Consider the following 26,661-nt stretch of genomic DNA (forward strand, 5'->3'; position numbering starts at 1 on the left):
TCTCCCTGCCACTCCTCCTGCTTATGCTCTCTTTCTCAAATAAGTAAATAAATAAACTCTTAAAAAACAAAAAAGCATCTATGCTAGGAACCAACAGGAACAAGTTTATATTTTGGATATTTATTTAGGCTACATTACAGCCAATGGACTGAAGAGGGTATGGTGGATATTCTGGGGGTCTGCCAGGTCCCCTCTTCAAGTTCCATGCACCCATCCCCAGCTTCTGGAAACACGGCTTTTGAAGGCTCACAGCTGATTCCTTTGATGGGAGTTGCCCTCTGCAACAGGGGAACTACCTTTGCCAAGAGCAGACACTCCCCCAAGAGCACCCCTGGCCCTGACGGCTCATGTGGAGATACAAAGGCTCAGCCACCTTATCTCAGTCAGGGACAACCTCAGCTCCTAAGCTTCCTGAAGGACTGGCTGAAGCCTCTGTTGTAATCATGCTGCTGGTCCCGTCTCCCTCCGCCTAATCCTACTCTATTAGTTTCCTATAGCAGCGTAACACCTTCCTGCAAACTCAGTGGCTTAAAAAACACACATTTATCATCTCACAGTGTCCATGGGTCAGGAGTCTGGGCGCATCCCAACTGGATCCTCTCCTCAGGCTGCAATCAAAGCGCTGACCAGACTGTATTCTCATCTGGAGACAGTCTGACTGGGGAAAAATCCACTTCTGAGCTCACTTTAGTGGTTGACAGAGTTCATTTCCCTGTGGTTGAAGGACTGAGGACCCCCACTTCTGGCTGGCTGTTGTTCAGAGGCTGTCTTCAGTGCTGAGAGGCCACCAACAATTCCTAGAGGCTGCTCACATTCTCTTCCACGTAGGCTTTTCCGACATGGCCATTTACTTAATCAAGCCAGCAAGCAGAGTCTCTAGAACAAGTCTGCTGGCAAACAGACTCAGAGGTAATATAAAGTAATTGCAGGAGTAACATCTCTTCATCTTTGCTGTATTCCATGCAGAAGCAAGTCCCAGGTGCCATCCTCACTCCCGGAGAGGGGTTACGTAAAGGTGTGAACACTGGGAGATGGCAGACATCTTGGAATCTATTTGCCACACCCGCCTTCCTCACTTCTTACAAGTGTATCTCTTCAGAGCAGAGCACGCCCCAGTGAACCTTCTGCCTGCAACTACCTATCTTGGGGTCTGTGTCTGGGGAGCAACACTGCGGCAGGAAAGGGAGTTAGTAACTGTTGCTGTAACATCAACTATGGGTGAAAGCAGTAGGAGATTGAGCAGCAAAGTTTCTTTTTATTCATAAATGTATAATTTATTATTACAGATTAGAATAGCCATAGCCTATCTGGAAATAAAATGAAGTCTACGAACTACAAGATGTCTTTTTTTTTTTAAATGATACACTTTATTTTTTTTTAAAGATTTTCTTTATTTATTTGACAGACAGAGATCACAAGTAGGCAGAGAGGCAGGCAGAGAGAGAGGGGAGGAAGCAGGCTCCTTGCTGAGCAGAGAGCCCGATGCGGGGCTTGATCCCAGGACCCTGGGATCATGACCTGAGCCGAAGGCAGAGGCTTTAACCCACTGAGCCACCCAGCTGCCCCTACAAGATGTCTTCAAGCAAGGATACACACAACAAAAATAATTCAATTCTAGGGTTGCAGAACAGATTACACAAAACTAATAAAAATTAGGCTTCCTAATTTCCACAGTATGAAAATAAATCTCAGACCACAATCAGTCGCATAATTAAAAAGAGATGATTAGCGCTTTATTAAATTCATAGAGGTTGTTGTTTTACAAATTGCAGAAACAGTCAACCAACAGGGCTGACTTACCAGAGAATGATAGAGGATAAGTAAGTATTGGTATGGTCATAGGATGAAATTCCATCTTGGATACTGTCACTCCCATTGTCATCATTCATAACCCAATCATATTTTATTCTTCCTTAGTTAGTCATATACAGAATGATATGAACAATATTCAAAAAGGATCCATCTTCAAAGATTTTTACACCATATTATGGGTATTCTCCACTGGAAAAATCTCCCTCCGTAGGTCTTCACACACACATATATATATACACACATATATATATATATATATACATCTGTATATATATGTAGTAGCCTGACCTTATTTCCAGCAATGTTCAACACTAATGCACCTTTAAACCAATAAGTAAAGGCACCACGTGGCTATACCTATACATCGTGTTGTCAGAGAAATACTTTAGAATATTTTGAGTAGTCAACAGCTTAGGATTCCAGTGGTCTTCATGGGTATAAATGACAGCCTTTCACTTTCATGCACATGCAGAATTTCTTAGGAAAGAAGAATGATGAAATAAAATAGATGATCTGTCCTTGATAATTTATAATGCTCAGCAGTGGCACAGAAACAAGTGTTGAGTTTCCTGGGAAAGCAAAACAGGAGCCCTTCAGAGAGGGGTGAGCCGCTCATCCTCTGTCATGAAGGCATCGTTAATGTGCCCTCCCTTTGTGTCCAAAGGATCGCAGGGGATGCCATTCTCAATTGTGATCATGTTTTCACACTTGTCTTCAGTGTCATCCACTTCGGATGGTCCTTTGCTCTTCCTAAATGCACATAAAAAGAATGATTGGGGTCTAGAAGCAGAAAGCCTGGTCTTCTGCACAAACATGGAGAGCAAGAGAGGAAACTCAGAATGATGAAATAACTGAGGAGATTCCATATTTTCCAAATAAGTTGCAAAGATGATAAAGACCTAATGGGGTGAAAAGCTGCTGTAAGATAAGAAGTCTGCATGGATGATATATATACATATATATGTATATCCGAACAAGTGGTTTCACTTGGAATACTAAAATAAATATATATGAACATGTATATGAGTGAATATATACATGTATATGAATGAAAGTATTTGGGTACACACATACACACCAATACACATTCACTAACACATACTGCACGAAGGAATGTGAAGAAAACGTATGGCAAATTGGCAAGTCAAAGTATTTAGCTCTAGGAGAACAACTTAACTAAAATTGAATTTTAAAAAAGCATGAAATTTCTCTCACATGATTTGACAAATAGTCTGCAAATGTTGAGTGAAAATCAAATTGAAATGAGGTATCAGGAAGCAAACTCACATTCCTTTGTAGAAAAGAAGCAAGCATTATAAACTGCAGGTATCAACCTGGCTCTACTTACTACAAAATAGTTGTCTTCATTTGTTAAGTTGGGTTTTTGGAACTCAGAACACATTTTATTAATTACATTACACCTCATAGCTAAAACTGCAGGTCATTCAAAAAAAAAAAAAAAACACGAAAAACAAAAACAAAAAACCTCTATATGACAGTATAAATCTTTGAGTTCCTCATTCTCAGATTCTTTGTAGACTCTGCACCCTTAATAAAAGGAGTGTGAAACTCTGCAGCTTTGAATTCAAAGGGTCTTCCTGTCTTTTGTGAAAGACCGAGTCACTGAGTCAATTATGCTAAATAAGAGATTAAGGTTGTGGCATCATGGAGGCATGGTTTTGGGCATAAGGCTCCCAGACTTGCTAGAGATTCTTTTGTCCCAGGAACCTGTGGAGACTTCGGAGAGGCAGACCTGAATGCATCACACCCACCGCTGGAATGGGGGGCACTGCTGTGGTGACCAGGATGGACTCCCACCACTATGGAAGTCCCTCGAACCTTGGTGAGTCTCTGGTGAGTGAAGAGGTGGTAAAGATGCCCCAGAGATGACTGAGGTAGAGTTTCCTATTAGTCCTGCATGAGAGTCCATTTTAACGTGCTTTAGAGAATACGGTGAGAGGAAGGGAGAGGAAAGACCTCTTAGTCACACAGGAATGACAGCTATTATAGACAGAGTAACAGAAATAGAAAATCACCACTATAATAATAATTGATTCTAATGAGGCTCATAATGGATACTCAACCACTGAATAAGAGGTGATTTGGTAACAGGGTATTCAACTGGCATTCTATGACCATCAATCATATCACTTCCATTCACAGTACCCAACACTCACTGAATAACTATGTTTTGACTGACTACTCTGTGTTCAAATAGACACAGTCCTTGTCCTAAAATGAAAAGAAAGGACTTAACAATGGGGACAAACTCCAAATTTCACTCATCCTCCCTCCCATTTTTTATGGGTTATAAAAAGAAGTGATGATTCAGAGGAGATGAAGCCCCAGTAACAAATGCGCATTTATAAATTATCATCAAAAAATGTCTAGTTCGGGGCGCCTGGGTGGCTCAGTGGGTTGAAGCCTCTGCCTTCGGTTAAGGTTATGATCCCAGGGTCCTTCGATCGATCGAGCCCCGCATCAGGTTCTCTGCTCAGCAGGGAGCCTGCTTCTCCCCCTCCCCTCTCTCTGCCTGCCTGTCTGCCTACTTGTGACCTCTGTCTGTCAAATAAAGAAAAATATTTTCTTTTTTTTTTTTTTTTTAATTTTTTATTTTTTATAAACATATATTTTTATCCCCAGGGGTACAGGTCTGTGAATCACCAGGTTTACACACTTCACAGCACTCACCAAATCACATACCCTCCCCAATGTCCATAATCCCACCCCCTTCTCCCAAACCCCCTCCCCCCGGCAACCCTCAGTTTGTTTTGTGAGATTAAGAGTCACTTATGGTTTGTCTGTCTAGTTCGTGCAATTTCCCCCACACTCACTCCTCACTGGGCTTGGAGGGAATAAGAATTCTCCATAACAATAAACAGATTTTAAACAGTCAACTCTTACTCTAAAATTTGCGTAGGTAAGTATGAAATTCACATCACAAAAATCTTAGTGGATGGGGCGCCTGGGTGGCTCAGTGGGTTAAGCCACTGCCTTCGGCTCAGGTCATGATCTCGGGGTCCTGGGATCAAGTCCCACATGAAGCTCTCTGCTCGGCGGGGAGCCTGCTTCTCTCTCTCTCTCTCTCTCTCTGCCTGCCTGCCTCTCCATCTACTTGTGATCCCTCTTTGTCAAATAAATAAATAAAATCTTAAAAAAAAAATCTTAGTGGATGGAGCATTCTATAGGAGGTGGCTATGCAATGGAAGTCTTCGAAATAGACATGGCCAGCGTCTACCTGTCAGTTCCCTCAGCTAAGAAAGTGCTTTTATAGAGTTAGATGAAAAATCACAGGGAGCTGGACACTTGCAGATCACCACAAGGAATCTCGCCTTCCACTCCCCGCCATAAAGGAGAACTAATCCATTAGGCCTCACAAAGGAATGGCGAAGAACTAAAAAGAAAGATGTAAAGTAAAACAGACAAGGACAAGTTCATCTTCTTGAGAAGAAGGATTTCTCAACCAAAAAGTTTCTGGGCAAAACGGCTGTGGAAATGTATCTAATGGAGCTGTGCCGATGGCGAATGCGGTACACATTGTGCTTCTGTGACCTTGGATCCAGTCGTTCAGCGTCTTGGCCTTGCCCGGCTTCACAAACTGCAGTGTCAGGACTGCGCTGGCGGGACACGATAAGCAGCTACCGGTTATCTAACAGCAATGCAGGGCTTTGTCACGTTTCATAGTACACACGGTAATAAACGGGTTCACTGCCTCTGCATTGCTCTTACTAACAATAATAAAACTTAACTATGTTTCTGGACCATTCTGATTTGATGTTCTGCTAAAAACATGAATTCCTTTTCCTGAAAAATAAAATCGAGTGCTGACTTCCACTGTTCTTGCAGTGTACGGTGGTTCAGGAAGAAGACTGTTTTTAAAAAGTAACTAAAAGACCTGAAATTAGTTCTTAAAAACCTTGAGGGTGGATACTTCTCATAAATCTAGAGACAAGAGGGGAAATGAAGGGACCAAAAAAAAAATGCCGGGTGACCCTTGGAGCTAAGGGGTGTGGAGGAGCAGGGTTAGGGTTAGGGTTTGCTCATGATAAAGTAGTGGTGGGGCGCGTGGGTGGCTCAGTCATTAGGCGTCTGCCTTCGGCTCAGGCCATGATCCCGGGGATCCTGGGATCGAGCCCCATATTGGGCTCCCTTTAGGGAGCCTGCTTCTCCCTCTCTGTTGCTCCCCCTGCTTGTTCTCGTTCTCTCTCTCTCTCCAATAAATAAATAAATAAATAAAATCTTTTAAAAAAAATAAAGTAGTGGTGGCTGAAAGCACAAAGAATATTTCTGTCTCCCCTCAAACAAGATAGGACTAAAGAGCCAAGGCCCAAGAATAGCCAGAAAAACAACAGAGGATAGACAAATATGATTTTGAAACAGAACAGAATTAATTATTGGGGAATTAGAACCATCCTCATAATCAGTATGGATGATTCCTGGCGAAAACATCAGTGTTACTGGAATGATTTCAGTGGGCATTGCAGTCCAGTCAGACTGATGGCCTTTGGGATCCAGACTACCTGGTTTTATTTTATTTTTTTTAAGATTTTATTTGTTTATTTGACAGAGACCACAAGTAGGCAGAGAGGCAGGCAGAGAGAGAGAGGAGGAAGCAGGCTTCCCGCTGAGCAGAGAGCCCGATGCGGGGCTCAATCCCAGGACCTTGGGATCATATCCTGAGCCAAAGGCAGAGACTTCAACCTACGAAGCCAGGTGCCCCCAGACTACCTGGTTTTATTTATTTTTTTTTAAGATTTTATTTATTTATTTGACAGAGAGAAATCACAAGTAGATGGAGAGGCAGGCAGAGAGAGAGAGAGAGGGAAGCAGGCTCCGTGCTGAGCAGAGAGCCCGATGCGGGACTCGATCCCAGGACCCTGAGATCATGACCTGAGCCGAAGGTAGTGGCTTAACCCACTGAGCCACCCAGGCGCCCAGACTACCTGGTTTTAAAAACGGTTACTACGAACCTTCTGACCATGTGACCATAGGCAGGGTGCTTCATGTCGCCATGTGGTAGTGATAATACTAATTAGTATCTATTTCATGACAGAAACCAGACTAAGTGCTTTGTGTACATCACCTCATTTAATTCCGATTGCAGTATTATAAAGATTTTATTATTATCTCTGTTTTTTAAGACATTATTTATTTACTTGAGAGAGAGAGAGCACAGAGGGAGAGTGAGGAGGTGAAGCAGACTCCTTGCTGAGCAGACAGCCCGATGGAGGCTTCATCCAGAGACCCTGAAATCACGACCTAAGCTGAAGGCAGACGTTTAACCAACTGAGCCACCCACGGGCCCCTTATTATCCCTGTTTTTCAAATAAAGGAGCTATGACTCAACTATATAAAGCAGCTTATCTTTGAGAAAGGAACAAGACTGGTGAAAGCAGTGCACCTAGAACTCTATTTAATCTCCCCAGGCTTCACTCAAAACACACATTTGATTCCTACTGAGTATGTGCACTTAAGAACAGCAAAGGAAAAGAATTATTAGCTCTAACATTTCTGATTTTACTTATACATCTATTTTTAAGACTTTTTAAGAATGTGAAATTTCAGTATATTGATAATGTTGGCTGAGTCCCATCCCCTTGTGTGAAAAGCAGTATTGTTAGAAATCTAAATGCATTTATATGTTTACTACTGCCCTTATGGGAATAGAAATATAACCAGAAATAAACCAAGTGAATCTACGAATGACTCTGCTCTACTGGGAGCATTAGCTAGGGTTATGTCCCAAGTCCTTAATCTGGCGTTGTTACCAAGTGCAAGACTATAATCTCCTTGTAGGCAGGAACCATCCACATTATCTGTGTATGTATCGTCCCTGATAAATACTAGAGCTCCCATCACAGAATGGATAGTCAATAAGGGAATAAGATATGTTTTACTTCTTTGGGCCTTGGCTTCTGGAGAGATGAATTTAGAGTACTTTCCAGTGTACAAAGCACTTGTGTGTATTCTCCAACTTTGTCTTCTCATCATCATAACTATGTAAGAAAATATTACTATCCTCATTTTCCAGATGTGACCTGCTTAAGATCACACAGCTAATAAGCACCAGGGCTTAAGACTGGAACCCAAAACCAAGAGTATCCATCCAGTGCTGCTTCTACTAAAACACGCATCACATCAACTGCATCGCCACTGTCATGGTCGCATCACCGTTGTCACCATCACAACCATCGCTGTCATCATCATTCTCATCATCACAAAGCTGACCAGAGAACGAAAACATCTACTTGCAGGCTGGCAGTGGACACAGATCTAGTACAGACATCACTGTGGGATAGATGTAGTTCATCCTGGGTACCTGCCCACCTACCGAGCTGCCTAATTGTTTCCCCAAGATAAAATAAATAAATAAAATCATTTTCCAACTTTTTCTTTCCCTTCAACGAGTCTCTCATTTCCACAAACTGCTATTTTCAACTAGATGGTAAGAGAAAAGCAACTTCCTCAAATGATGTCCCAAGAGGTGGCATCTGCAATGGTGTGCTGAAGCTGGCTGCTGTAGGCTTGCACCAGGCAACTGTTAAATCTTCAGAAATTTCACAGTTGCTAGGAAATCAACGAATGCTACAAACTGGGATATTTTTTAGACAGCTGGTTAACCAGCTTACCACTCTTGTAGTAAACAGCAACCCTAATAAGATCACTTGCTTTTTAAAATAGGGCTTTGTGGGGCGCCTGGGTGGCTCAGCGGATTAGAGCCCCTGCCTTCGGCTCAGGTATGATCCCAGGGTCCTGGGATCGCTGCTTCCCCCTCTCTCTCTGCCTACTTGTGATCTCTGTCTGTCAAATAAATAAATAAAATCTTAAAAAAAAAAATAAAATAAAATAGGGATTTGTTAACTAATAAAATCCCAAACAATGAGCCACTGAACTGGAAAACTTTTTATTTTTATTAATTTTTTTATTAAAGATTTTATTTATTTATTTGACAGAGATCACAAGTAGGCAGAGAGGCAGGCAGAGGGAGAGGAGGAAGCAGGCTCCCTGCTGAGCTGAGAGCCCGATGCGGGGCTCAATCCCAGGACCCTGGGATCATGACCTGAGTCAAAGGCAGAGGCTTTAACCCACTGAGCCACCCAGGCGCCCCTGGAAAACTTTTTATAGCATCCTGGCAATTTCTGGATGAAAATGAGATCCTTTTTTCAGTATCCCTTAGTCACAGAAATGGGTTAAGCTGATCTTGGATAATAATACTATTTATTTAGTGCATGCTATATTCTAGGTACTTTATACACATTTATCTCAACCAATCCTCACGGAAGCCCTGTGAGATAGTACCTTCTTACTACAGATGGAGAAATAGTCCCACAGAAATTAGATGACTCGACCAAGGTCATTTGGCTAAAGGGCATAGGTGGTGTTTGAGTTCGCCCAGTTTGGCTTCCAATGACTGCACACTTCACAGTGACCAGCTATGAGTAATCAATGTAATGTTGCTACTGACAAAGGTAAAAGAATCGTTAAAGGTTTCCTTGAGAAATGCCCTGAACAGTAGGTTTAAATATGCATATGTCGTTGATGACAGTGGCATTCTTCTCCACGGAAGCAAAATGGTTAACTGAGACAACCTTCTCCCGGCTTTCTAAATGTAAGATTTTCTATCTAATGTATGGATTGAACTGTTGAACAAATCTTTGTTTCCTCAGGACTAAAAGCACTGGGGCCAACTTCTGCCTTTTCCATGATTAGAAAGGGCTTTCATGACCATCACCAGGGCTCTCCCCACTCCAGACCACACCCTCTCCACACCTTCCAAGCAGTACTTTGCCCACGAGAAACCCACCACAGATCGTATCTAACTTACAACACAACAAATCAATTTATCTTCAGAAGGTTGTCGTAACTGTCCTGACTCTATTTGCCAATTAGTGATGCTCTTCAGATTTCTGCAAGAGATGTGTCTATCTGTTTTCCTAGTCTGAACACAAAATGAATTTGCAAAGGCAAGGTTGTGACAACAGCCTCACTTCTCCCAGGCAACAGATTATGATGCTACACACCCAATTATTATATTACCGCAGGACCTGCTCAGCAGGAAAGAGACAGCACGAGCTGGAAGGCCAGCAAATGGCAGGATAATAAAATAACAGTAACAGCTAACACTTACTGAGCGCTCACCGTGGGCCAGGCACCACTCTAAGCACACCACTGCATTAACTCTTTTTATCCCACCAAGGTCATTATTTCCGGTATACCTCGCTGTCACTCCAGCAAAGTCATCTCTGCACAAGCAACAAAGAAAAATTTAACCAACCCGATGCTAGCACCGCAAACCATACTCTCCTGCGCTTGGGTTCCCTGACTCATTGCCTGTGCCTCCTGATATGCAGAGTTAATGGATTACATACAACAGCAGAATCTAGGATATAAATACTTTGGATCTAAGCAGTATGTCTTATCGTCCGTCCTTCTAACTCCTACAGTATACTGTGCTAGTGAGGAAACTGGGAGCCAAGGAGATGAAGTGAATTTATAGAGGTTACAATCGTTAGAAATCCTAGAAGCACAGTATTACAGGATTATATGGAACTTAAACATATTAAACACAAGGTGTCAAATATTCCAAGGGAATCTTTCTTAATATTAAAAAAAAAAAGACTGAAAACAAAACAAACTGACAACTTGTACCACGGCTCTCAGCATTGCATGCCATGCCGAGATGAAGAATATCAAGCAAGTACAACTTGATTTTAACCTCTGAGTTTTAAGATGGGGACTAGACATAAATCTCATTTATTCCAGAGCATTTCACTTGTCATTTGTGGAAAAAAGTTACAAAGGCCAACATCTGAAATGATTCCCTTCTGCTAGTAACTAGGATGAGGCATAGGGACAGGAGTAAACCTCCAGAGAAACATTTAGTTGAACCCACACTTGGCCAAACTCAACCCCCATGTCTGTGTGGGCATCGACCCTTTTGAAAGCCAATGCATGTCCCTGTGATTTCCACTTACCAAAATTCTTCTTCCTTGGAATCAGATGAGAAGGTTTTAGAAAAATCAAACTGTCTAATAAAGAGTAAGGACCCTCTCCACTTCCCGTCTGCATCCGAGCTACTTGTAAACAAAACTCTCTCCTTTCGTCATGCTGAGAAATCCTCTCCGCCTCTCCTCCTGTTCTCCCACCTTTGTTACTTTCTCAGCGGTCTCAAAGTCTCAAAGTCTCCCTTGAAGTAACGGCAATAATTTAGACAGCAAAGTTTGTAGGTGCCCCGGGATCCAGGTAAAGGAACTCCCAGCTTCCAAACTGGAAGCTCTCAAACTAAGTGAATTAGAATAACCTGGATAGTCATTAAAATGTATCCCCTTTACAGATTATACTTTAGAAGGTTTGCAGTAGGGCAAACCTTCATTTTAAACAAGCGTTCCTGCTGATTCTGATGCAAGGTGTTGATTCGGAGTTCACCTAGGAACGTAGTTCTACAGGCACTAGAGGGACAGGCAACTGTTGGAAGGAGGGAAGCAGAGAAGCACAAGAGTATCCGGGACAAGAGGGGGCCTGTAGGCACTGGGCCAAGAAAAGGCAAGCCAAGCTGGGGAGGCGTGGAAAGAACCGTGGAACTGCTGGCATTTGCCAGTAGAGGACTGTTAAAGATTAACTCTGCCTACCCAAAAAGTCTACTTAGGTTTGTATATCCAACTTACAAAAGCATAATACAGATATTAAAATCAATTCTTGATATGAAATATTCATACGGTGTAGAAGAAAGAAAAAGATAGTATTGGAAAGAGTCATAGTTAGTAAGGGACACTGGACTCTAGAAAGTCTCTAAACACAAGAGCCCAAGTGATATTTTGATAATCACCAATATTTTCAAAGTTTCAGATTTAAGGCATTATCTTCAGCTTGGAGAAAATTCCCTCCTCATTTTTCCAAGTCATAAGGAAATAGGAAAATCCTCCCTAAGTCACTCTGTTTAAGCATCTTACCTTCTACGTTGCCGGATTCCTGATAAAATCAACAGCATGACTGCCACTATGACGATGCAAAATATCACACTGAATATAATAATCCAGATGGGCATGGATGGGTCAGTGGGTGGTGCAAGAGTGGAAGGAATTTTTAAAAATTCCAGGGTCTGGTCATTCAAAAAGAAGGCATTGTTGATCCGGTTCCTATTCATTCTACAATATAATGAGGATTAAAAACAAACAAGAGAGAAAAAAAAGTTATAAACAGAAGGTATAGTCCTATCTCTTCATGATTATAATTATCTCTAGAACAGAGCATCCCTGTGGCAAGAGACCTCGGGTTGACTAGACAGTCTGACGGGGGTCAGTCATGCTGTGGTACTCTTTTCGTAGCAGTGCTGGCTGCTACGGAAAGGCTCGCCTACTGCCCTCCATTGTTGGGAATGTCCTAGAAGTAACCAGAAGTCCTGAGCTTGAAGCTCTGCCCACCAGGTTTTATTTCCAGAAAGGCAGCCTCTAGACTAAGATGACACAACTCGATTTAAGGTGACTTACACAAATACCAAGAGCAGGAAGAGGGAAAGTTGTGTGTAAAAAAAGTGGGTGAAAGGGGCACCTGGGTGGCTCAATGGGTTAAGCCTCTGCCTTCGGCTCAGGTCATGATCTCAGGGTCCTGGGATCGGGTCCTGCATCGGGCTCTCTGCTCAGTAGGGGGCCTGCTTCCCTCTCTCTCTCTCTCTGCCTGCCTTTCTGCCTACTTGTGATCTCTCTCTATCAAATAAATAAATAAAATCTTTTTTAAAAAAAAGTGGGTGAAAAACTCAAGAAGAAAAGAAAATCAGGAATAAAAAAGAACCATGAAGCCAGGAGCAGCTGTAAATCCATCAGTTTGATTTTTTTTTTCATTAATTCAACAAACATTTGCTGAAAACTTACCAAGTACCAGATATGGTGGTAAGTGCTGGAGATATAAAGTGAAATGAAAATACCAAGGTGCTTACAGTCTAGACCAGTGGAGAAGAATGGCACATCAGTCCCTCCACAATGACAGTGCAGTGCAAAATGTTCCATGAGAGACGTTAAGTATGGCTGCCGTGGGAGATGGTGGGGGGGGGGGCAAGTACCTCATATCGAGAAGTCAGGGCTGCTTTCCTGAGAAAGCAACATTGAGCTGTGTTTTGAGGGACCCACAGGAATCCTTGAGGCCAGAGTGTGTAGTAAGCACAGGAATGGAGACAACAGTATCATAGTTTTGTTCAGGACTGTAAGTTTCATGTGAATAAAGTCATTGGTGTTTGAGAAGCCCAAAAATCCAGAAAAAAATATCAAGGTAAATGAATTACTCTTGCTGGGGAAAATCTGCATTTTTGGTGGTGGCAGTGGTTAGGGAGGGGTTGAGAGCAAAGACTTATTTGACTGAAACCAAATAAGTGAATTTCTAACTGGAATTTGCAAACTAGATGAGGAGATTTCTTGGGATATTCGCTGGCCTTTACTGCATTCACACTAGACAACTGACTTCATCTACCTCTGGAGCAGCAACGGAAAATACATATATGATGTGAGCTTCATGTGTGACTTCAAATACTCTATGAGGTGCATTTTAAGAGAACATAAAAAGAAAGGGGTGAAATTATTTTAATTTTTTTAAGTAGGCTCCACACCCAACATGGGGCTTGAACTCGTATCCCTGAGATCAAGAGTCACATGGCCTACTGACCAAGCCAGCCCGGTGCCCTGAACTATTTTAATAATTTTTTTGCCCAACACAGCCAGAAAAATATAATTTCAACCTGTTGTCAATCTTGAGTTGGCTCACATTGTATTTTGTACTCAATCTTTGAAATGTGATGTGTACTTTACACTTAGGGTGTATCTAATCTTGGACTAGCTACATTTCAAGTGCTCAGCAGTCACATATGGGGAATGACTACCATCCTGGACAGTGCAGGACTTGAACCTGACAGTAATGGCTTGACAATCTCTGCAGATCAGCACGAGGCTATCAGGAAAGACCTCCTTTAGCAAATAAAAATCTATGTAGAGACATGATTACTCACAAATGTGAAAAAGAATCCCAGCCAGATAATCTATAGCAGCAGATAATTCCAATGTAATTTTTTTATCATAATACCCGCTAATTCCATCCATGTTGTTGCAAATGGCAAGACTTCATTCTTTTTTTTTTTATTTTAAAGATTTTTATTTAATCATTTGACAGAGAGAGATCACAAGTAGGCAGAGAGGCAGGCAGAGAGAGAGGAAGGGAAGCAGGCCCCCTCTGAGCAGAGAGCCCGATGTGGGACTCGATCCCAGGACCCTGAGATCATAACCTGAGCCGAAGGCAGCGGCTTAACCCACTGAGCCACCCAGGCACCCCAAGATTTCATTCTTTTTGATGGCTGAGTAATATTCGTGTGTGTGTGTGTGTGTGAGAGAGAGAGAGAGAGTCAGTCATCTGCTGATGAACGTCTGGGCTCTTCCCATATTTTGGGTATTGTCAAATTACGGAAAAGCTTCCTTTTTCCAGAACCTATCACTGATAATCTGGGAACACAAACGTCTCTACAAAATAACGAACCCCACTACTAAGGTATGACTCAGAGTAAAATGAGAAGTTGCTCTATATTCTCATTCTAGCTACCTGGTTAGTGAACACTTTGCTGTTCTTTTGCCTCTCGGACTGATTAGAAGTTATAAGTAACTAATGAATCACTGAACACTACCTCAAAAACTAATGATGTACTATACAGTGGCTAACCGAACATAATAAAAAATAGTAAATAACTAGATAGATACATAGATAGATAGAAAAAAAGAGACAGATGTTCTGGGGCACCTGAGTGGCTCAGTTGGTTAAGCATCTGCCCTCAGCTCAAGTCATGATCCTAGGGTCCTGGGATCGAGTCCCGCAGCAGGCTCTCTGTTCAGCAGGAAGTCTGCTTCTCCCTCTGTCCCTCACCTCTCTTTTTCTCTCTCTCAAACAAATAAATAAAATCCTTAAAAAAAAACAATTACTCAGAAGTGATCGGTGTTGACATGAAATGCCACACACGTGCAGGAACGCACTTCACAAAGCAGAGAGGGTTGTGCAAATAGGAAGCAGAACTAGCATCACTGCGCCCACCTCCACCAGAATCTTCAGCCTTGAAATTCCTATTACCTGCCCTCTAGCTGCCATCCCCTTGCTTTTCATGCTATCCTTCTTTCTTGGTACTGTTCCCTTTATTTTCATACAATCCTGCTGAGACCGATCCCTGGCATAACTTCTCATTCTTTCAGCCTTCCCCACCCCTTAAGCAGCGTCTCCTGCAAGGACCTTTGACAGAGGCGTTCTGTCGTGGACATACTCATCTACGTCCTCCACCTTCACCCCCAACACTCACTCTCCTCCCTCGCATTAACGGGAGCCTGTTCTCACTGCAGCGCCTTCACTTCCTTGTAGTCCTCCTAGAGCATGGAGACGGTGTGAATAAAATACAGTGAAATACAGTGTTCCTAATTCTCATGCCCTAAGTGCTGGGTCTTAACAGTATTTTTAGTGGTATAAGTACACGAACAATGTAGTTCAAACCTTCCTGTTAAAGCAGATTAAATCATATCCTGCTAGTATAGATCCTCAAGACCTTTGCTTCGGCGAGGGAAATGGACGATTGTTCACACAAAAACCTTTGGCGTTGATTACATACTCATTATCTTAAATGTTAATATTTTACAGACAGTAAATGAGTTCTGCTAGGTATTTCTTCATGGTAAAGAGAATAATGTGTATTTCGGTAACCTGTAAATCTGTTGTAAGGGGAGTTACTTGGTTTCCTTCTTTCTTTTTCCAGAAATAGTTTCTTTTCTGAACTTACTGTTCCAATATACCTTTGCCCAACAGTAGTCATTTTAGGGATGGAAAGTTTACATACATAAAGTACACACTGATTAAAGTAAAAACAAACTGCATCCTTCTCTGAAGTCAAGAATACACTTCACTTGGGGCTCCTGGGTGGCTCAGTGGGTTAAAGCCTCTGCCTTCGGCTCAGGTCATGATCTCAGGGTCCTGGGATCGAGCCCCTCATCAGGCTCTCTGCTCAGCGGGGAGCCTGCTTCCTCCTCTCTCTCTGCCTGCTTCTCTGCCTACTTGTGATTCTCTGTGTGTCAAATAAATAAATAAAATCTTTAAAAAAAAAAAAAAAGAATACACTTCACTTTTGAAAGATCGTCATGATTACAAGGAGGGGTGGAGAAGAACTGGGGAAAACTGTGTAAAATCTGAAGTGGGTAAAAAATATTACTGAGTATCTGGTGAATTCACCTTTCTGGACAATTTATACCTTCTATTTGTCTTTGAGTTATTTCGCAAATCTATAAGTGGTAGAAAACTGACATAATGTAAATGATTCTTGCCCAGAGAAAATCAAGTGAGCTGTGTCTGGTCGAATATGACTGATCACTACCTGATGGACAGAATGGTGCACCTTTTTGTAAATGGACATCACCATTCCCTGATTGCCAAAGATGTACTGGTACTTGAAGTCTCCTTTGGGTTTTTGTGTGTTTGCTTTTTAAAGATTTTATTTATTTATTTGTCAGAGAGAACACAAGCTGGGTGAGCAGTAGGCAGAGGGAGAAGCAAGCAGAGGAAGAAGCAGGCTCCCCGCTGACTAAGGAGCTCGATGTGGGACTCGATCCCAGGACCCTGAGATCATGATCTGAGCCTAAGGCAGACACTTAATGGACTGAGCCACTCAGGCGTCCCTTGAAGTCTCCTTTGAACTGCTTTTACCATTTTACTGGTTCCCTCATTAATTAATGAGACAATAAAATCTTTAGTGGCATTTACTTTTAATTTGTATGACAGTCACGCTCTTACCTTGTTTTTTAAAAAAAAAAATCTTTTAAAGGCAAAGACTGTACATTAACTAAAGAAGTTAAGTCCTTAGAGACCCAAAAAATGAGACCATTTTTATTGTTTAAATAAAAGCCAAAGGTATGACTTGTCCTTCAAAATACCTTATATTTATTAACTCATTTAACCTTCTCAACAACTCTGAGGGAGAGGTACCATAACTATTCCTGTTTTATAGATTATAGGAGGAAAACAAAATGAGGGGAAGTAACTTGTCTGTAATCCAGAGACAAAACCTACGAATTTGGGCTCCAGAATCCATGTGATAAACCATCACACAACAGCACCACACCAGGTTTTCTTGCCAAAAGAAGACAGCCCTAAACATTCATAGCTAATATTTAAACCAGGGCTTCTCAGCCACAGCACAATTGGCTTTTGGGGTTGAATAACTCTTTGTTCTGACGGGCCATCCTGTGCATAGCAGGATGTTCGGCATCACCCCTAACTTCCGTCGACTCAACACCCCACGCCCCTCACCTCAACTGTGACAACAAAGATGTCTCCAGACATTGCCAAATGTCTCCTTGTAGGCAAAATTGTCCCTGGATAAGAAACACTGATCCAAACTAATGCTTAATACAAGCTAACAAAATTAAATCTTTCACCTATGAATACATAAATCATTGTGAAGCACAGAGAGAATTCTTCAAAATTTATGAAAACTGTCGAATCAATCAACAAGTTGATATGCCAGGAGAAGACATATTTAGCGGTGATTACCTTATGGCTGACTGTATCTCAACAGCAGGAAGGGTGTGATTTTTTGAAGGATCTGTAACCACAAACCAGAATGACACCCGCTGGGTTACATTGCAAAGTAGGACATGGGAAATTCTGCAGATGATGGAGAAAAAAAATACATTATAAGCAAATTATGACCGATTCCATTGGAACATCCACTCTGGCATAATTACCATCTTAAAAGGTGTCTTAGCTATGAACTCATTTTTACTGTTTTAAGAAATGCCTTATTAAGAAGAAAATAACACAGGAAATCTCCTTTGTTGCAAAATCAGATACTTGGGAATCACTCCTTAAATGAGAATCTACCAAAATGAGAAAATAACCAAAGTACACAGTCAAGAGTGTTAAGGATCTCATTCTTCATCACCTGCTAGCTGACAAGCATCCCTGCTTCCCCAACACTGAGCCTCTTTCAAAACCACAGACGCCTCTGGTGTTCCTTCATCGAGCTGTTCTTAGTCTCATTCAGACTGACACATCCCAGATCCAGACAAATCAGTTGCCACTCTCTGGCCCCATACTGCTTCTGTGCTGGCCACACCGCCATCCCTCTCCCACTCAGGTACTGGAGCAGACATACGAGGAGACCTCCAAGCTGAAGTGCAATCATCAATTTACCAGCAGTCTTTGAACACTGTTTCTGCAATTATTTGCTTTCCAACTGTCAATGGGAATGTGCCACACCACTCTGAGTACATACATTGCTGGGACATATGACAGGAAAGAAATGACATTAGTGTTCAGATGGGAGACAATTATATATGAATATATGAAAGATATAAAGATTAAAAATTACAGGAGAGTCAACATAACTCAATGTTGCCAGGACTAAAACATAAATCATGAACACATTCACCATTTTCTTAGGAGCAAAACTGCAAAAAGTGACATTAGCAACTGTTCTGGAAGATGGAAGCACCCATCACCTTTACTAATGTAAATTCCTCTTCCTTTAAAAGAGCATTCAAGTGCATTTTTACAATAATGAAGGAGAGTGCCATTCTGCCGGTTTTCTGTATTTTCAGGACCCGATAGAAATGACTACATTTTCTCCCGCTAAGTGTCAGGTACAAACGCCGAAGCAGCCCTCGCGGCCCCTGTGCCTAGAGCCACGTGCCAGGGACATGCAGTGTGATCTGGAGGGTCCGCGGTCCTCAGCAGCAGGCGTACCCGGGGCATCTTCCCCGTCCGCGGGGCCCGGGCCTGGCTCGTGCAGGGCCCCTGTCCAGGAGGTTCCCCACGTGAGACCCCGCGTGCCACCCGTGCGTCGCGGTTTCAACGGTCGCCCCAGCCCGGCGTGTTCCGCGTCCGCAGACACTCGGAGCCCTTGCGGAAGCCGTGTTTCGCCCTCCGAGGCCCCGACGCCGCCGCACCGCCAACATGGGCGGCTACCTGAGCAGACACCTGGGCAGATACCTGCGCACGGCCAAGGCCGCGCTGCCACGCCCCGCTTGGGGAAACCGCTACCTGCGGGCCAGGCCCGCCCCCCACCGCCGCGGCGCGGTCCAGAACCAAGTCATCTCGGTGCACCGGGAGCGCTGGATGCAGAGCCGGACCCACCTCCCGCTGCCGCCCCACCTGGACCACCCCCGAGTCCAGAGGGCCGTAGTGCCCAAGGCCTGGAGGAGCTTCCGCGGCAAGTCCCCCCTCCACACCTTCCTGGGGCTGGATTTCTCTAGCAGGCGCGAGAGCTTCGTGAGGCACTGCCTCTGGAAGGCCCAGAACGTCCTGAACGTCTGGAACATGGTGACCGTCAACATCGCTCCTCCTGAGGGCTGCGGGAGCTCCAGCGGGCGCCCAGCCACCCAGGAGCGCCCGCACTCCTGCGCCAAGGAGATCTGGCTGAGGGCTCGCAGCCCCGGCCAGAGAGGGAAGAAGAGGAGCGGCAGAGCTCTCCGGTTCGAAGGCCCCCCGGCCAAGAGGAGGCGGCAGAGCCCAGGGGCCAGGCCGTCCGCCTTCAGTCCTGTGTGGAAAGATGGCATGGCCCCTTCCTTCGTGCCCAGGCCTGGGCCTCTGAGAAGAGGCCTCTTCTGGCATCGCGCCGACCAGGAGGCCACCCAGCCCGGGCCCGACCCGCCGCCAGGACACCAGCAGGCCCCAGGAGAGTCACCGGGCCTCGGCTTGAGAGCAGATGAGCGTGTCCCAGAGCCTGGGCCCTCCTGCAGCCTGGGGCTCCCCTTGTATCCTGAGCCACCGCCTGAGACTCGAACCAGCAGTCCTTTTACCCCGCTGACCCCCGCTCTACCCCGGCATGAGTGACCGGCCCCGGCAGCCAGCCCTCACCGCCCGGGCAGCAGCTCCGCCCAGGCCCCAGACCCACCTCCCTTGACCCATGGGGCTGGCATCCAAACCTCGGTCTTCCTTCTGCCCTCCCCCTGCCCGCCTTCTCCCTGGAGACACACTTAGCGGGAAGGCCTGCTTCTCCCCTTTTCCCAGTTTCTTGAGTGAAAACACTGTTCTGTTAGTAACAATAATAAAGTTTCGTTATACAGAGTGTTGTCTTTCTTTCAAAGGGACATATACGAGGATTTCGTCTACACTGAGAATTCTCTGTCTTGGCACTGTTAACATTTGGGGCCGGGTAATTCTTTCCTGGTCCTTGGGTGCTGTCCTCTGCATCGTAGGGTTTTAGCACAACCCCTGGCCTCTATCTTCTAGGGGCGGGCAGCGCACCCACATTGTGAAAATACCAAAATATTTCCGAACATTGCCATATATTCCAGAAGGAGGTGGGGGTGGGGGGAGAGAGGTGGGAGGGTGGGGGGGGTGAGGGGTAGTGGGAAGGTGGTAGGGGAGTGGGGGAGCACTTGGAAGAAAAAAAAGCCCACACTGGTGGAAAAACTGAGGGACAGTGACCTCTGCTGGCAGAAAGAGTCAAGCTTCGTCTTTTTAAAAATAAGCTACTTGTTGGCAAAACTGAAAATGCTAAATACTGGGAAGTGGTGGGAAAGATGCTGAGAACTGGGGCGCCAGGCAGCGCTGAGTGCCAATGTGTAGCAACGCTTGGAAGTGCTGCCCAGAGCGGAGCGTGACCATGAGAAACTCTCCTACACGGTGTGTACACACCCCTGCCACACACACATACGCCCCACACCACACACATACCCCCCATGTACACACACACATACACACACATCACACACACACACACACACACATACCCCGTCACACAAAACCACCCCCCCCACATACACCACACCCCCCCCAAACAAACCCACACACACATACACCACACAGCACACACATACCGTCCCACACACATAACACATGCACCATACCCACACACACCACATACACACTCCCACACACATCCCCTACGCACACCACATATCCCACACACCCACCATACACACACCCTCCCACACACATACACTCACAGACACCAACCACATACCCATCACAGACACCCACACACACACCACACACACACACCCTACACACCACACATACCCACAAAACATACACCCACAACACACACCCCCACAACACACATACCCCAAACACACACACCCTCACACATAACACACATCCCCACCCACACACACCATACACACCCCCACACACCCACCACCTACACCCACACACACACCAGCACTAACACCACATGCACACACACCACACATAACCGCACACACACCCCACCCAAATACCACACACACACTCCCATACACACTCCCTACACACATCAAACACACTACACACAACCACACACCCCCACCGACATATACACCACACACACCCACCACCCACCACACACACACCCACAAACACACCACAACCCCCCACACACACAGAGCAGTGAGAATGTTCTTCCCAGCACTCCGTCAGAACAGAGAAGCCGAACAACCTAAATGCTCACTCACAGGGGACAGCTAACGTAAACATACTATGCGCTAGCGAGGAAATTCTGTTCCACAAACCGAAGGAAGGACATAGCCCCAGGATTCTCCACTCTTGGGCTACTGGGCCACGCCATTCTCTGCATCGTGGGATGCTGAGCGGCACCCCTGGCCCCCATCGCCCAGACAGCAGCAGGACCACCTCCAGCAGTGACAGTCACACGCATCTCCAGACATTGTCAAATATGCCCAGGGGGACCGACATCACCCCCAGTGGGAAAGCACTGAACTAGGGCTCTGTGGTTTTGACAACAGGTTACATCTCAAAACGAATCTGCTGAATGAAAAAGCCGGGGACTGGTAGAGTATGTGTGGCTCACGCCGTTTACAGAATTTAAACAAATGCAAAGTAACGTTGCTGGGAAAATGGGGAAGCCAGGAACCGCATTAAGAGGTCTTCTGGACACTTTCCCTGCCTCGCTCCTTCCATCGAAAGCCTCTTTAAATAGTGTTTAAACATGAATTTCACAGCATCCACCTTTAGAGAGTCCGAGAATAAACAAAGTCTCTTCTCCGGTGCAGCCTGCGTTCTAAGGGGGCGCAGACAGAAGAAACAAGGAAACGGACACACTAGCAGGTGCAGAGAAGCTCCATAAGGAAAAATAAAGAAGGAATAGGGACACGTATGAGTCCACCAACACAACCGGGACCCTACGTCCTTTCCCGTGTCCGCATCACCATGGAACTACAGCATCCTTTACTATGAATGCAAGTTCTTTACCTGGGGTTTCCGTTGGGGCAATGCCTACTTTCACGTAGCACCTCAGCGAAGAGATTGAAAATGTTTTATCTACCTAGACGTGAAGATTACTAGAAGATGCAAACTGTTCCTGAAGATATTAAAGTCAACATTTTCAATGCTGACAGTTACTGTTAGATACAAAATGTCTTGGACTGAACCGCTAGAAGTCAAGTTCGTGTTTTGAGGTTTACTCCCTGCCATTTGCTGGACTTGAGACGAGGCATTTCACTCTACAGCAGTTGCTAGAATGGGCTGGACGTCTTAGTGTGTCCACAAGGGTACCGGTGGCATTTTGAGGAGGGAATTCCTTATTAGCTGGGACTGTCCTGAACTTGGCAGCACGTTGATCACCTCTGAGCCCTGCCGTCTAAATACTACAACACTCTCCAGGCATAGATGCAGCCCCCAAACACACCACATTTCCATATGCTACCTGGCTGGGGTCAGAACTGTACACACATAAGAAACACTCATAAACCATCTCCAAAGTGTCAAGTCCTGAAAACCGAGGCAGATCAAGTTCATGAAAACCAAAGGAAGACAGAGAAATACTCTCCATTGCTAGAGAGATCACTGAAGAGGCATCAATTCTGCGACAGAGGAAGGACATTAGTGAAAGGGGAAGTGGGTCTGAAAAATTCCAATTTAAAAGTATTGAAATAATGATAATTCCTTAGTTTTGATATAGCTATTGTGGGTATTTAATAGAACAGCATCAGGGTAATGGGGGAAGAGTCTAGAGCAGAGTTTCTCAAACTCAGCACTATTAACATTTTAGGCTGCCTAAGTCTTGTCTGTAGGAGGCTGTCTGTTCTTTTCTAGAACGTGTACCACATCCCCAGCCTCTGCACACTCGAGGCCAGTAGCACATCCAACTGTAACACCAGAGGACCTCCACACAAGTCGACATAAGCTCAGGGGCAGTGGAGGGAAGAAATCCCCCAGGCTGAGAGCCATTAGTACACAGGATCGCTCTATATGATCTCTGCAAGTCTTCTGTAAATACATCTGTAGGTTTTCTAACTAAATACATATAAATACAGGAGCAAAGCAGGTAGTTTTAAAGTTGCCTGGGTAGGGTACAGTAATATGATCTACAAGAATAAAACAAGGGAATGGATTAGTAATAGTTTTACTGGCTTTACTGACAAAGAGATAACATACAAATGTACTCTAAAGGTAGTAGTCATATTCAAATGAAGATATGGGCATCCACCAGCCTAACAATGGTCTTAATAATTAAGGAACATGTCTGGAAACTAGTTCTGTGTTCAGATGCATCAAGCACTTATCAGGGAGCCTGACTGTCCTAGTGTCCTATGGGGCACTATTTCCGTCATCTCTCCTAGATTCATAGAGTAAAAAGGGGGAACAATATATACACTGCTGAGGGTCTTTGACTAGAGAATATTAAGTATCCTCCCTACATAGTGGTTCCTCCAGTCAAAGAAGTCTGTGGTTCTTCAGAAAACAGAAAAGTTGTCTGGTGCTCAACAAAGACCAACCATAGAGATACAATGACTGAGAAGTGCTTCTATTTTGTTCTGATACAGGCAGTTGAAGTGGTAATGAGTAAGCCCACTTCCTAAAGGAACGAGTTTGTGGGAAGGGCCAGGGGAGAGCACACCCTGCTTCTGGAGAGGGCTATAAGGCAAAGGCTATAGAGGAAGACTGAAACTCATGGGCTGGGGCTTCCTCCTTGTTTGGATGATGCTTTGGGAAAGGAACCATGATGTCTTGGTTTCCCCAAGACTGAGAAATTGAAGGCCAACAAGAGATAGAGCCCAGGCAGTCCAGACCCACTTCTACTATGATGACTGACACTAGATCCAGCAGGGGAGTCTCCCCTGAGGTAGCAGAAGAGGGAGAAATGGGTGGGTGGCCATCGTTTCCTTGTGCCCGTGGCTTAGGAGCCTGGGTAAACAAGCTTCACTCACTCACAAAAGTGTACTAAGAAGTAGCATAGCTCAGCCAACATGGTTCGGGGTGGTGAGGAAGAGTTCCTACTGCAACGGCTTTTAGATGCCACGACCCTTCCCGTAAGTGCACGAGTTGCAGTGCTAAGACCCTTGAACACCAAGGTCATAGGATCGTGAGCCAACCAGAAGATTAAAAACCAAAGTAGAAGCTGATAATCCTGAGATGCCTGGATTGGCTCACAAGATTCCACACCCCAGCTGAGAATAGACCCAGGACACTCGAGAGGGCGCAGGGTTTCTACATTTCCTGTCGTTTGTCCGTAGTTCTTGTCGCAAGGGTCTCTAATCCCTGCCCTGATATGAACTTCATTGTCTCCAAGTAAAGAACACCCTTTTCAATTTCATCAGCTGCAAAGTCACCTGGGAGACTACCAGAAATATTTAGTCTATCTGCAACACAAGCTTTCTTTGGGCCTGGGACAAGAGGGCAAGGCCCAAGCCTGTGCCACTGTGCGGCCCTGCATTCCTGCAGTGTGGCCCATGCGGACACTCAGGGAAGGGTTGTGTAATGGATGGATGGATGCATGGATGGGTGAATTAATGGAATCCGAAATGAAGCCCACTGTTTCTATGATATTCCAAGAGAGACAAACCCAGCAAGTAAATAAGGCCAAGACCAAATAGGAAAGGGGCGAATGAAAGGAGGGAGACTGCTTCCCCAGAACATTGTTTACTCAACCACAGCTGTTGAAACAACCCAGGAATACCTTCTCTAGCCCGGGAGCAGAAGAGCACTCCTGAATACAGAGCAGGTAGGGGTCGCCCAGAGGAAGTGTCAATGTGATGCAGGTTGGTACTAAAAGGGGAGAAACAGGAAGCCTGATCCTACAGACCAGTAGGAATGTACGTAGCTACCACAGGATACAAATTCCTCCCATTCTGGGTTATGTCAACTAGTGTGACTTCTCCCTGGTCTTTCTTCCAAATGTGACCATACTGAATGTCCCCTAAATTTTACACAGAATGAAAAATTACACAACAAGCACTTACTGAGCTACACATGTCTTTGTCAAGTTTGTTCTGATGTGTTCAGTAAGCTGAAATGCCTAAACCTTTGAAGTTCTCATCCTAAGAACAAAATGTCTAAAGCTACATAGAGTGGCAGATGGTAACTAGACTTCTGGTGGTGATCACGCTGCAGTCTGTACGAAGACCACTGCATTCTGGTGTCCACCTAAACCAACCTGATGAGGCAGGTCAGACACTTCAATTTCAAAACCAAGTAAATAAACTGAAAGGCCAGGAGCACAGCTAAATAGAAACCCTACATTTTCAAGATTGTAAATAGAGATCGGTCTGATGGAATTATCGGAATTCACTTCAATAATAATTTCGTCCAACTCTTTTACAAAGTACTAATATTTATACATATTCAAACGGCTTCTCAAGCAAAGCCCTGAAAAGGTAAAAATGTCCACTCCGTTTCCTCAAGTGTAGAAAGCCCTGGTTTTACACTAATCCTCTGCGATTTGGCTCTACTGTCGTTTCTCCTCAATGGCGCCAGACAGGGCCAACTGCATCCGAGGGGAGGTAAGAATCAGGCTCTTGTTTCTGGAAATCAAAGGACTAAAGAGGAGCCGGGCTGCTGTTTTACAAGCACAAGACCATTAATCCCCTTACTGTGGACAAAACAGCACGTTGTTCCTTTTCAGATCACAAGACTTATTCCTGAATAATTAGGCACAGGAAGAAATCCATTCCGTGCCCTACACCATGAGATTCAGGAAGAAAAGGCCATGCCCGAGTCAGACTTCTCCCTCTCGTGCTAAAAGTTGACAAATTACCCTAAAAGCCAACACTGGACGAACTCGGCAGGTGCATTTCCCAACTTGCTTGGGAAGTAGACTCGAGTGTCCCCTTCGGTTACATTTCCCTAGAAACTACTTTCAACATTTACACATTTGTCTGAAACTAGTTTACAAAATCTGGCCTAAACCTTACCGTAACAACTTCAAAACCCCTAGCTGCCATCTTCGAATTCACAAGAGATCTTCACATAACCTGACCTCATGAAACCAGAACTTTCTGTCCTTGCCATTTGCCCAGACATCTTCCATTCTGCTTTTAAGAAAACCTGGGGGTGTGGGGGTTCCTAGGTGTGTCAGTCAGTTAAGCGACCATCTCTTGATTTCAGTTCATGGCATGATCTCAGGGTCACAAGACGGAGCCGCACGTCGGGCACCTCGCTTGGCCCAGAGTCGGCTGGAGATTTTATTCTCCTCCTCCTCCTGCCCCTCGTCACGCTTGCTCTGTCTCTCTCTCTGAAATAGATAAATTAGTCTTAAAAACAAACAATAAGGAACATCCAGGAAGTAGGAAGCAAATCACTTGACAGCAGGCTTCCAGTAAGGACTTGGAAAGCTTTGTCCCTCCCGTTCCTGCGCCGGCCCATCACGTCCCCCAGGCCCCGCTTCCTCTGCGGCCGCTGCGCCCAGGGAGACCGGGCTTTACCCACCGTCCCGGTGTCAGGGCCGGGCCCGCAGGCGGCTGCGCCACGAGGTCCCCCGATCTGCGGGGGCAGCCGCAGCCACAACGGCGCACGGGCTGCCTCTGCACAGAGAGGCTCTGTCCTCACACGCTTGCCTCGGGCGGCTCTGTCAGCTCTTTCTCCGTCGCTCCTTGACAGCGTCTCGGGCGAACCATGCAGCTTTCC

General features: G+C 44.9%; 2 protein-coding genes across 4 annotated transcripts in view; one reads left to right on the top strand and one right to left on the bottom strand.

The window, feature by feature from the left end:
* Positions 1–1,706: 1,706 nt before the first annotated feature.
* Positions 1,707–26,661, bottom strand: part of CLTRN (collectrin, amino acid transport regulator) — a 34,494-nt gene continuing 9,539 nt past the window's right edge. Inside the window, exons 4-7 of one of the 3 annotated variants that reach the window (XM_059158760.1) lie at positions 17,365–17,478; positions 11,763–11,957; positions 9,941–10,055; positions 1,707–2,562 (exon numbers count right to left, since the gene is read on the bottom strand). In XM_059158760.1, the coding sequence (XP_059014743.1) occupies positions 2,533–2,562; positions 9,941–10,055; positions 11,763–11,957; positions 17,365–17,478 (454 nt within the window). In that variant the 3' untranslated portion in view covers positions 1,707–2,532. The remainder of the gene's footprint in view (positions 2,563–9,940; positions 10,056–11,762; positions 11,958–17,364; positions 17,479–26,661) is intronic. The other 2 variants (XM_059158759.1, XM_059158761.1) reach the window with 2 other exon arrangements.
* LOC131822243 (POM121-like protein 12) lies at positions 18,334–19,879 on the top strand. The gene has a single exon (XM_059158752.1). The coding sequence runs from the start codon at positions 18,769–18,771 to the stop codon at positions 19,645–19,647; it is 879 nt and encodes a 292-aa protein (XP_059014735.1). The 5' UTR covers positions 18,334–18,768; the 3' UTR covers positions 19,648–19,879.

The sequence above is a fragment of the Mustela lutreola genome, chromosome X (genome assembly GCF_030435805.1).
Source record: "Mustela lutreola isolate mMusLut2 chromosome X, mMusLut2.pri, whole genome shotgun sequence".
In the NCBI taxonomy this organism is placed as follows: Eukaryota; Metazoa; Chordata; class Mammalia; order Carnivora; family Mustelidae; genus Mustela; species Mustela lutreola.